The 13,345-nt window shown below is 35.2% G+C and overlaps 1 protein-coding gene across 1 annotated transcript in view; it reads right to left on the bottom strand.

The window, feature by feature from the left end:
• Positions 1-1,448: 1,448 nt before the first annotated feature.
• Positions 1,449-13,345, bottom strand: part of HSPA4L (heat shock protein family A (Hsp70) member 4 like) — a 43,056-nt gene continuing 31,159 nt past the window's right edge. Inside the window, exons 17-19 of the mRNA XM_088132868.1 lie at positions 12,626-12,745; positions 7,798-7,959; positions 1,449-7,015 (exon numbers count right to left, since the gene is read on the bottom strand). Coding sequence (XP_087988994.1) covers positions 6,830-7,015; positions 7,798-7,959; positions 12,626-12,745 — 468 coding nt within the window. The 3' untranslated portion in view covers positions 1,449-6,829. The remainder of the gene's footprint in view (positions 7,016-7,797; positions 7,960-12,625; positions 12,746-13,345) is intronic.

Raw genomic sequence — 13,345 nt, forward strand, 5'->3', positions numbered from 1 at the left:
AAATCATGTCAGTATATTTAATGTCCCTTGATAATGAAGCTCAAGCTCAAGCTCAGATACTTTGGTCACCTAATGCGAAGAGAGGACTCTTTGGAAAAGACCCTGATGCTGGGAAAGATTGAAGGCAAAAGGAGAAGAGGACGGCAGAGGATGAGATGGTTAGATAGCATCACTGAAGCAATGAGCATGAGACTGAGCAAACTCAGGGAGGCAGTGAAGGACAGGAAGGCCTGGCGCGATATGGTTCATGGGGTCACGAACAGTCGGACACGACTTAACGACTGAACAATATATAATGCCCCAACAGCATGTCTGTGACATGAATCTGGAATAGCCATGCTGTGCTGAGGGCCATACAGGTCCTCTGTGCAATCTTTGTAAGGGCAGTGAATGGTGGTTTTCTTGGCTAAAACTCAGACATCACCAATTGATAGAAAAGCTGTTCTCAACTGTAGTAGGGAATGTGTGAGGCATGCTTGTAAAATTCAGGTGCCTCTGTCCAATCCATTTTTCTGCCAGTTGCTTTTTCTGGACTGTCAACCTAATGACCAGTAAACAGAAGCAAGGATTTTGTCTCTCTTAAATACAACATAACAGTTACTTGGTTTTCTGTAGCTGAAGTGCAATTGCTGCATAAGTGTTCTTGGAGCTATGTTGTAGTTCAAAAAGAGGGTGATGGTGGTATGTGTGGAAGGTGTACAGCTGTGGTGTGCTTTCAGATACATCCATATTTGTCCAGAATAATAATTGGCTGGATGACTACTAGGTAGCAACAAAGATACACATAAAACCTCATTATGGGAGACCTTCCAAAGATAATCTTAGGGTACATTTTAGCAACATATGGAAAGAGACATTCTTTCTAAAATTGTGGTCCCAAGCCTTGAACAGCTTATAGATAAATAGCACCTCAAACATGCTGCTATCATAATCCAAAAACAAATGGGACTAGTGAACATTAAAAAGCTGGCATTGAAGTGCTATTCATTCCTGAAAGTAACAGTTTTTATCCATGTGTACAAAGTGTTTTCCAGCAAGAACTTTAAGAAAATTGCAGTTCAGTTCAACTGTGACAACGAAATTATCAGTTCTGAATCTACTATGAGAAGGTAGTTACTGTAAGCTTTAAATTAAATCAGGGCTCAGCATTGGCTGGATTTGTATATTGTACATTATAGTAGACCAATGACTGGATTTATATGTTATGTTAAACTATTATATGAATTGATTTTTTTTTCTTACTGCATTGGATGAATTTGGCTATTGTGACTTATAAATGATACCTTGACATGTGTTAACTGAGTCAGTTGCAATATAAATCATGTTTATACTGAAGCATGGTTTAGTGTGATGTGTAACTCTTGCCAACAGTTATAATGGTTAAAAAAATTGCTATTCTAGTAAAGCAGCTCCGTTGAATCAATTAACAAGTAAATGTAACCTTCAGAGTAATTTAATATATGCAATATACACACATACACAAGGCAAATTTGCAATAGTGGAGAACATTTGTAGCTACACATCAGGGTTGAAATGTTGGGATAATGGTGGTAGGACTCTGGAGATTGATTCATGTAGTTTTCTTGGCACTAACAGGGAAGTATTAGATTTCCCCTGCAGATTCCTCTATTCAGAGCCAATCCTGGCTGGCCAATCTTGTTTCACTTTCAAGATAGCTATGTGCTACCACACACATAGCAATCAACTGATCTTCTGCAGCTTTAAATGATTCTACCTGCATTTTGTGCTTTACTTTTTAATAGCAGATCCGTTGCATGTTATACCTTGCTTTCTAGTGGAATTGGTTCTGAAAATATTTTCTTTACAAAAGCGCTTATCATTCTGTTATTCTGTAAGATAAAAATTACCAATACACAATGATTTGAGTTAAATACACAATGTTTCGAGTTAATTATACAATACTACTTATACAGTATTATACAGTAATATTGTTCTGGCTTACATACAAATTCGACTTAAGGAAAGACTTTGGGAAAGGAACTCATTCTTAAACTGGGGACTACCTGTACTGTACAGGTACATACCTATAAGAATCTTGCAGTGTGATGAAACATACTGCAATTTATAAAGAAAAACTAAGTAACTTATCATTGTTCTTGAATGAGACACACTTAAGCTTGTGGTTTCTCCACATATTATAGTGGCAACTGAAACTTAATTTGGATCTATTCCCTACTATTTAGGTTTTATTCTGTCATGATTTAAGATATTATCTGATTTTTAAAATAGATATTTCATATTTCGGATCAAAGCATTCAAAACTATACAATAAGCAAGGTTTATAAATTCTTTATCACTCTCTTCTACTGTGTAAGTTTAGCCTGGGTATTAACAATCTATAATTGATAAAAGAGTTGAATGATTCATTACAGATGAATGTTTGCTGTAATAGTTTCTTAGACTGCACTAATTTTGTGGATAACAGATAAAATTGTTTGCATTGTTTTTAGTGTATGAAGAACTTGAATGGCTATAACAGATCATCCTAGTCTCTAGGAATATTAGTCCCATCAGTGGTAATCCAATTAAGAAAAATCACAATTGTAAAGAGTTGAAACCAATGGCAATAAAAGTGCTTTAAGTAACCATTATTTGTGGTTTAAGAAGTAAATTTAAATGTTTATTATAAATATATTACATACAACTTCTAGCAATCTGCATTGCTACTTAGAATTCATTTGACATATTTGTCAATTTGTGCATGTCACTATGAAGGATTCCATCTGTTTACTTACATAGGAAACATTTTGCAACACTGCTATAGATTTATGCAAGTTGAAAACACTCCTCTGTCCCACTGGGGCAATACTTACATAAGAATACGTAACTACATAATACAAATATCTGTTGAACTGACCACCTTTGCAATGACAGGTGACTTAACTTCAGCTAGTACTGAAGTATTTCTCCCAACCTGGGTGTTTTTATCTCCCCCTGCCCCTGCTCTGGGTGTTCAATACAATCATGAGGAGCATGTAACATTTAGATCTTACTTTAGAAAAACAGCACATCATCAGACAGGATCTTATACTGGCAGGAACTATGTATGTGATCACTTCCCATAGTTCATACTGACTTAAATATTAAAATATGCTTTCTAATTAGCCATTGTAATTTAGCAAGCTTCTACCCTCCAGAACAAGTCAATAGCAGCTGATACACAGTGCATCCAAGCTGCTGTGTAAAACTTTTTCTTATCAAGCCTGGAAATAGAAAAAGCTTTGAGAAATGTATAATGTTATGGTTGTGTACAAGACAGGAAAAGCAAGCATGTTTCTACTGTCCTCCACTAGCCCTAGACAATATTCATGGTTCTCTCCTTCCTTACAACCAACTTCATTTTATTCTCACAAAAATATTTTTGAGTTTTGGTCCAAATTAGTTTGAGAGTAGTTTGAAAACTTCACTAAAATGGACTAAATTTTCCAAGCAGTTATTTTAGAGAGAAATTAGTATGTCTTATTACTGTAATAGGGTAAAGAAGACATTTCTCAAACAAAGAATTATTGATACTAGGTAAAGGGGGGGGAGTGGGGGAAGTTAGGGATGACTGAGCTAAACAATAGGTACTGATCAAAATTAGCCAATGTGATTTAAGTTTATATATTAATTTTCTGTTCTGAGGGAACGGTCACAGGGGAATAAAACCAGGTAGTATCAAGGCTTTGTTAAAAAAAAATCACTGAAGTTCATATTTATCAATACCAGGGTTGAGTAGAGAGTAGAATTAATTCCACAGGTGAAATATTAACCAATTATTGGTGGGTTTAGATAAGAATCCTGGAATTCTTATATAATAGTAGACAGATAGTACCAATAAGGCTTTGCAAGGTAGTTCTGTTCTTGGGTATGAGTGTGTATTCAGATTAGTTATGCCTTAATCAATAGGAAATCTCAATTGTTAACATATTTTTCCTTGTTAAGTTTAACACAATGTAGGATAAGAATACCAGTTTTTAAAAGGTGGGGGGAGGGAAATCATATGAAACTGCTAACACCAGGGTCCTCAAACTTTTTAAACAGGGGGCCAGTTCACGGTCCCTCAGAATGTTGGGGGGCCGTACTATAGTTTGAAAAAAACATGAGGGTCCCTTCTGCTGAGTATGAGGAGAGGAGGAGAGCCGCTGGACCCGGCATACCTGTCATGTAGAATAGTCCGGCTCTGCAATCTCCCTCCTCATGCATCGCCTGCAGCTCCCGACACAGCACCGACACTTCCACTTCTGACAGACAGCAGTGGTGGCCAATCAGGCGGGCGGGCTGGATAAATGACCCTGGTGGGCCTAAAGTATTACTTTAGGATTTCTTCACTCTCTTAAGGATTTTTTGTTAGCATCTATTACTGTTATGGTAACTAGTTTCCCTACAATGGAAGTGTCACAGACTGCAACTTTTTCATGACATTGATATCTAACTTCACTTTACCTGTCCCTGTGAATATCCTTGTAAGGATAGCACTTCATGCAAATGAAGAGGACTCCATCCCATAAAAACATGTGTGATTACAGGTTAGTTATTCTTCAGTATGTCACAAAACCTTTTGTAGTTTATCTTCCTTTATTTATTCTTTAACTTAATACTTGAGCAACTCCTTCTTATATATTTTTATAAGTGCCATGCTCATAAGTAGACAGTTTTTTCTCAATATATACACGTTTTGTGTACTGTCATGTTTTCTTTATATTAATATCCCACCATAGACATTTTTATATTGCATTCTAACTTAATTCTCCAGTCTAATGTCCAGTTAGTACTCATATAGAAAGGTGACACATTTCTTTCCCTATAAAGGTCCCTGATCCATCAAAAAGTCAACTAAATCATAGCTAACAGTGGGAAGAATAAAGCATTATGCAGACCTATCATATCCTAAACCAGAGGGTTTAGTATAAATCATAAATTTAGACCTGTTGTAGTACCATATACTGAATTAATATATAGTAGCATATACATATTCAAAGTTTACTACAGGCTTAAATAGTACCTGAAAAGATTACTATAATTACTGCTTATACAAAACTGATTGCATAAACAGCAGAAATGTAAGCCTAAATAATGTAAACACATCCTTAATGCTTTATGTAATGGGTTCTCATCATAAACTATCCTCTTTTTGTTATGTATGGTATGTTCCAAAGCAATTGGTTTATAATCCCCTGGTCAGCATGATGAGCTGACTGAAAAATAGTGGGAAAGTCAGGAATATCAATTCCAAATAATTCACAGTTATACAAAATACTACTGTTGAAATGTTGCTTTTATGTTACTCTCCTCTTTAACAAATTGGGCCAGATGGGAAGGCACTGTCTATCATACCACACCAATATGAATAGGATATACTGAAAAATATGCTAGAATCAGAAGAACATACAAAATAAATCTTCTTTAGGCCAGAATAATGTCTCTGTGTTTTCCGAAGAACAAGTCCTTTTTTTGGGGGGGGGGAGGAGGCTAAGCAGAAAATAGATTCCTTCTTTAGAATCCAGTTTGTTAAGTTTAAAACTTAATAACTTAGCTAATCAACCTATACGTTCACTATTGAAGTTAAAAGAACAGAAATCTGAATTACTTACAAGATTTTTTCAAAAGCATAGGTACATTTTCATTTATAAGATAATTTTTCAGCCAAGAAATGGAGAAAGCAATGAAGAATTCTCAATCTCCACATAATTACTTTGACAAAAAACTTAACTGCTACTCAGAAAGTGTATGTTTTAAGATTTTTTAGATTTATCTGTACTGATAATATTAAGCTTAAATGTTAGTAGCTTGTTATATTTATTTGTTAAAAACGTATCAAATGTTATTCTGCAAATACTTGGGACAATTGCTAAAAAACTATTACTACTGTGAACTTTTTCTAGGCACAAACTCTAAAACAAGAGTATTATTTTGCCAAGTAAAACAGGAGAAATATTTCAGATAAGGAATGCTGTGTAAGTAATATTAATTTATGACAATATTCTGGGTGTATTTTCTACTTTTAATTCCAAGGAAGGCATTTTGTAAAAACAGGCAAAGGCAGCATTCTGAATGAACCCAAACCAGTTAGGTCACAGGTAATTAAGAGAAATGAAAGTATGGTTACAGTCTTCCAATTCCATACTATTACAATTTCAAGAATGTCTCAGCATCAACACAAAATATGATACAGGATTGTGTGAACACGGGGACCATGAGTTTTATTTTGAATCATGTTACTAGTTTGATGACAAAGAATGCTGCTGGTGTGAGTTCCTTTTAAGCTTTAGATGTTGGTCAACAAAGTTCTTACAGGTTTTCATGGTACATCAACAAGATGAACTAGTTTGCCAACTAACCTCTATTTTAATATTTAAATTAGAACAGTACAACAATTAGAAAAAGGTCAGTGCTTCTGGTGGCAATGTTCAAGCCACATCAAACTGAGTATCTTCTAAAATAAAGATGCAAAAATCTACACTTCAGCATCGAAAGTGCAATACAGTGGCCTTTCCTGAATAAAGGAGTAGCGGCTTACCCACGATAAAAGCTTTAAATAAGGTAGATTGTTGTCATTTATATATCAATTCTGCCTCTTTGATATAAAATATATCATAAAAGCTTAAACTGATTACAATCTACATTCAACTAAAGCTTCACAATAAGCTGCATCAATGGAATTAACAATGGGAATGCACTCAATAGAAGAACACTTGCAAACCTATTGAAAAGAACAAAGGACAGAAAGTTTTCTAAATAACTGAACATACGTGGTGTGTTAGACAAAAGAAAAATGGACCCTCTGATTACTTGCACTGTTTTTAATGAACTCAGAGAAATGTAAAACTTAGTCCACATCCATTTCTTCAGATGATTTAGGCTGCTGGCAACTCTCCTCTGATTTAGCATCAGCACTGCTTTGTCCATTCATTGGCCCATTGTGTTCACTATTAGATTTTCCTTGATCTTCAGACAGTGGTTCCGCCTTTGGCTTAGGTTTGTAAATAATTGGATTACATAAACTGTCCAGTTCCTATTAGGAAAAAATAATTACTGTAACTACCATGGAAACAACACAATGGCCTATGAAATTGTTTGCAATGTAAAATACAGGAGATAAGCTTAGTAATAAATAAATGATAAAATCTGCCCATAATCAGAAGTATAATCTTATTGCTTTTTCTCTCAGCAGCAAAAGCACATATATGAGGATGAAAAATGTTACCTCTAATAAATTAACAATAGAAACATCTTCCAGTCATGGAATTAAAAACTCATGATTCAAACCATATTCTCATTCTGACTTAAATGTGTTTGCATGCTATCACCTGAATATAACATTGAGAGCCAGTTTGGAGTAGGGGTTAAGGTACTGGCCTACAAACCAGGAGACTGAGTTCTAGGCCTCTCTTAGACATGAAAGCTGGCTGGGTGACTTTGGGCCAGTCTCTCTCAGCCCAACCCACTCACAGGGTTGTTGTTGTGGGGAAAATAGGCAGGAGGATTAAGTATGTTCACCTATATAAAAAAAGGTGGGATATCATCATCATCATCTAGAACCCTGTTCACACATAAACATGAGCTATGCCTTATCTATTTTTATGGAAACTGAAGAAATATCTATTTGCTGAAATTCTCTTAACTTTTGCAGAAATATATTTTGTTTTCTGATATCATTTGCAATACTAAGCTCATCACTTTCTTGTGAGATGGGTGGTATCTAAATTTGAAATATAAATAAATAAATAAAAATATTCCTAGGCCAATTCAAGTTTATTTTTCCATTAACTTAATTCAATTCTAAAGTTAATTTACCTTAGATTTCGCTATTATTTCTGCCACTTTAATAATAGGATCCTGTGTCAAACTCAGTCTATGCTGTACATGCATCTTCGAGCTCAACCAGCGCATAGCTTCACTGGCATATTTCTCAACCTTTTCCATATCAACAGGATCAATGTGATTGTATTTTTCATCCTACAGAGAAAATATTAAGTTCAACATTCAGCAAGTAACAAACACATAGGCTTATCCCATAATGGATTATAGAATAGTTGATTTCATAATGATTTGTTACTTAAAAACATTTTGATAGAGCCAGATAATTATACATTTAAAAGAATGTGAAATTTTGAAAATACAGCTTTATTTATTGTTTGGCTACAGAAATTCCTGTTCAAGTGGTATGGAGCTGGAATGCTGGCATTACAAGTGCATCAAAGAGCATCTGGACTTACTGTAAGTGCCATTCTGTCCCCTAGAAGAGGAGCCTGACAGTAAAGGATAAACTCTACCTCTTCCAATCAGAAGGCAGGGATAAGACTTCTGCATCTTATAGAGGCAACCCCTTCCAACTCAGTTACCTACTGACTTCAGCTGGAAGAACCAGTTTAATACGTATATACATCAACCAGTAACTTTGAAGCACAATGAAGAAAACATACTCAGAAATGACAAATTCATATCCCATTCATATTAAGTAAATTCTTCACTCTCTAGGAATCTCCAGGGATGGAATCTATCAGGTCAATCTTCTGATGACCAGAATGGCACCTCACATTCTGGACAGGAAAGGAATATATTAAAGCAAATGTCCTGGATGCATCAGCGTAATACTTCTGTGCCTCCATATGTGCAAAAGCAAAATTTATCAATTCTGCACAATGAAGACACCTCAAACCGAGTTGCTACTTGGAAGATTTCTTCTAAAACTTATGCCAGTGCTGTGGAAGTTGCTATTCCTCTTACAAAATGGGCCATGATACAGTACTTTCCTGTACACTGCTGGCAGAATATGCCAAAACAATGCATTCTCTGATCCATTTATTAATAGAAGACCTAAAGGCTTGCTTCCTAACACTTCCAAACTTATGTGAGAAAAAGGTAAGATTAAAAAACTACAGAAACATAAAAGGAAAAGTAGAAAAAAGGAGGTAAAAGAAAAAGTGAACAATAACAAAAGAGAACGAGAGAAAGATATCTAAGGAAGCGACTTCCGAACTTTGCAGCAGTTACAAACCTAGTGATTACCATCTCCACCCTTCCAAATTACATCAGCAATTCATTTTTATTCATTTTCAGCAAAAAGTCCATAAAGGGTTTCCAGTCTCTTATAAAAGTAATTGTTCCCTCCTTAAACAAGTGAATTTAGTCATTTCTGCAAGCTCTGCTGTCTTCATGATCCATTCCTCCATTATTGGTATTTCTGTATTCTTCCATCTTTGTGCATAGAATAGCCTTGCTGCAGTTACCATAAAAAAGTTCTCTTTTAAATTCTAAGACAATGTGAATTTCAAACCTTTTAATCACTTTAATTTAAATTTAATTTAATCTCATTGCTCCATTTGAATATAGTAACCAAAGTTCTTAGCCCACTTTATCATACATTCTTTAACTTGCTCTTTTTCAGTTTCAAATTTTAACAAAAGTTTATACATCTTTGCAATCACATGTTCATTTGTACATAATTCATTTTGAAATTCCACTTTATGATGTTCTATTTCTGGCGCTTTTTTATCTATATTGAATCTTTCTTAGTTGTGCATATGAAAACTACTGAAAACTAAATCCCTCTGGAGTTAATTGTTCTCTTGATTTCATCTTAAGTTCTCCATTTTCCTGTACTAATGTCAATAGATGCACTCTAGAGGAGTACAGAGATGACCTTGAATTCTTCTTCATTGAAGAAGAAATTCAATGACCATTATGTAAACATTAGTTTAGCGTGGATATATAGGAGGGAATGAGGACAACCTCAAAATTGTCCACCCTGATTCTTTTAGAGCAGAGCAGAGAGACACAGTCTGTCAGCCTTTCAAGATTCTGTTGTTATACTCTATAACAGTAAAGTAGAATTCCAGTAATTCATGAGATGTTTGTTTCCTGATGTAGTCTACCTCGAAGGGCTGACACTCACCACACATGCCTATAAAAGGCTTGAGTGTTAGACTGGCCCTGGACTGGTAATTGGCCAACTACTGCCTGAGCCATGGCCCTTGATGAGCAGCTACCCCTGCTGCCATAGAGAAAACTGCAAACTGTAGAGTGCCCAAGGTAATAATATCAACAACTCTGCTACCTTGAAACATATACTAAAGATTTCCTTTAGCTTCCTGACATCTAAAGGCATATCTTGCAAGCCTAGTATATCAGAGCTCTTGATCCAACAGATATCTACACCAAGGCTCTAACTTTCAGGAATAAAGCTTTATTAACTATTTTCAATGCCCTGTCTGCCATATGTTCTGAATGGCCTGTAAAAAAATGCCACAGTTCATCGATCTATGCAAATCCAAACCAATCCATGATCTCATAGCAGTGGGTACAGTTTGTTAGCTATGAAAGGAGATGATAAAATAAGCATGTAAGTTAAAATACAGTGATACATTCCACCACTGGGAAAGGCCTTGAACGAAGAAAATCAAGTTTAACTTTTGTCAAAGCAACAGTTGCTTTTAAATACTCTGTGAACCTGATAAGCTCAAAGACTGTACATGCTTTAAAGATTTTATCCATGTTGTAAAAGTGCTAATTTATTTATGCTTCAAAATAAGGAAAATCTACATGCCTGACAATTTGGACACTCAAATCCATACTTCTCAAATCTTTCTAATATGTATGCCCAATGATATTTCTATCTTGTGCCAAGACATGGCCTGCATTTCAAAGTCTTTAGATAAGCTAGTCACATGAGCAGCTGTAAGGCTAATCTGAGTGCACCTGGAGTTACAAGAAATGTTCACAATTTCTTCATATGGTTCTGTCAGAATTATGTTCATGTATATCAGAATCTTTTTGATGTTAGCTTCAAAACTATGAACTACTTGATCTTGAACTCTACAGTTCATAGTGAGCCATGTGGTTTCTATTCTAAATGTAGATAGCAACAATATTAGACTCACATACATATCAATTCAGGGAATTTAACACAAAAATAATGAAAAGGCAACATCAATATCTTTAAAAACAGCAGCTCCTAATTTTATTTGATTCAACAGATGCATTTTTCTAACAGAACACAGCAAGTACATACATCTTTGAACAGTCCATCTGAAGCACTTAGTGTTGGGCCTCATCCCTTATATCTCCCAAAGGAGTCAGAGAGAGATTACATTCTGTTAGCAGAAATACATGTTTAGCATGCTCAAATAGATACTGTAGATAGACAGAAAGACAGAGATATCCACAAACCTTTTTTTGGAAAATGGAATCAACCAGGCAAAGGAGAACAAAATGAGTAAAAGGAAAAATATTAGTCTCCTTTACAGCCTACTAAGGAGAAAGAACACATTCTGCTGCTTTAGAGCCTACACAGAAAGAACACATTCTGCTGCTTTGTTGCTATTTTCCTTTTTAGTTCTCAGATCTCAATTCTTTGTCAAATGTATGCTGACCACTGCCTCTGGGCCCAGATGAAACTGAGGAAAAAAGGAAAGCCCTTCTTCTTTACTAGAAGGCACATCTAAGACTGAGTTGGGAATGGCTACCTCCACAGGTTACTTAAGCCTGATTTCTGACTAGACAAGGTTGAATTTATCCTTTCCTGTCAGCTCCATCTTCAGTGGCTGGGAGGAAAAAAAAACCCTTCACCAACACTGCTCCAATGTAAGCAGCTGAATTGGCTTCCAGGTAGGCCCTGGCTCACATAAAAACCAGTATATACATTATCATATACATACAGTCTTTTCTCCTACAGACAATCATATTGACTTTGCAACCATTTACAACCATTTACAGGGTTATTTAGGGAATATCTTAAATTATTCCAGTTTGAATAATCACTGAATTGAAAGTAGAGTGGCAGGAATATATCACTGTTTATTATATAAGAGGCTCTCTATAAAAATGATGCAATCTGAAATGCTTTATTCAAGACTTCAGATCTTCTTCCATGTCCCACCTTACCAAGTCTTCCTTTTTCCTGCCTTCAACCAGTCAACATTTTAGATCTGCTGAATGTGCTCAATCCTCATTGAATTTTTAAAGAGAAACCTATTTCTGTATTTTGAGCAGGGTGGATATACTTATGGTCCTTTTCCAGTGACATTAAAATCCTGCATGACTCTACTTCTCATTGGCAACTCATGCTCCCACTTTGAGATTATTTGGAAATAGCTTCTTAAAAAGATGTGACCTATCTACTTCATTGATATGATTAATGTTCCTTTCAATATAGCTGTCTGTTTCTCCATTCTCTTATTGTAGCACATATACACTACAACAATTTGTACGCAACTAATTATTCCAAAGACCTCATTGGACTGTTTTTGGAGGTTTGTCCCCCACACCCCCAACAAACAAAGAAAAAACCCAGTGCAATTGGAGCCTGAATTTGGTATTACATCTCTTTACCTGCAAGTCATGTTGTTTTGGCTACATTTGCATAAGCATGGAAAAACATAAGCTGGAAATAGAGTTATGTTAATAAAGATGAAACAAACAAAAAGGAAAACATTAACATTTTTGCACTGCAAAATCAGAATGGATGTTGGACTTTATTTATCCAATTTATCTTATATATTTAATCTTGAAAATTAGGTTTCAATTTTATATACATTTATCTGAAAATAAGTCCCATGTAAGGTAAATTATTTCTGAACAGATATATAAAAAATTGCTGTTAGAAACACACACTAAGTCCTACCTTATTTTCATATCCTTCTAGAGCTTTCATAAACAGCTGGAGTTTGTTTTCCAAATCAAGTAAAGCTTTTGGTCTTTCTTCATGTTCCTTATATCTATCATGAATAGGGCCACCAAATTTCTAGAAACATTAAAAAAAAAATAGAAATATTGTAGAAGTGCTCATTAAAATGTAGAAAAAATTTAGATGAAGATAAAATGTTTTTTAGTAATTGAGAACTACTTATAAATGACTAGTTACAGTATGAAGGAAATCAGGAAAGTGGATCACATATGACAGTCAATAAGCCTGTATCTCAATTTTGTTGAGAATACTAGAGTTGCCATTGGCAGGTACTCTAATTCCTTGCTTAATGCAGGAAATCCAACACATCTCCCTCATACACCCCACTATCAACTATAGTTTGGAAGAGCTGCCACCCAATCCTCTGGTAGAAGAGCAGGATACAAATGAAACAAACACAAAAAAAGATCTAAAAAGAAAAGTATCTGGAACTTAGCAAGAAATCTGAAGCTCAAGCAGACTGTAGGGTGGGATGATGATAGAAGCTGCCTGGTAAGTAAAGAGAAAATACTGTATAATGTATAGGAAGAAAAGAGTGTTTCAAACAGAGCAAAGAATAGTTAAGAGGAGGAGAAAATGCATAGAGTTTTGATGGAAATACAGGTCACGTATCTTCAGTTTAAGCATGTTCTAATCGATCAATATGGACCAATACGG

Source organism: Python bivittatus, unplaced genomic scaffold (assembly GCF_059951505.1).
Source record: "Python bivittatus isolate LINGU-HERP-01145 unplaced genomic scaffold, Pbiv_v1 ctg000070_np1212, whole genome shotgun sequence".
In the NCBI taxonomy this organism is placed as follows: Eukaryota; Metazoa; Chordata; class Lepidosauria; order Squamata; family Pythonidae; genus Python; species Python bivittatus.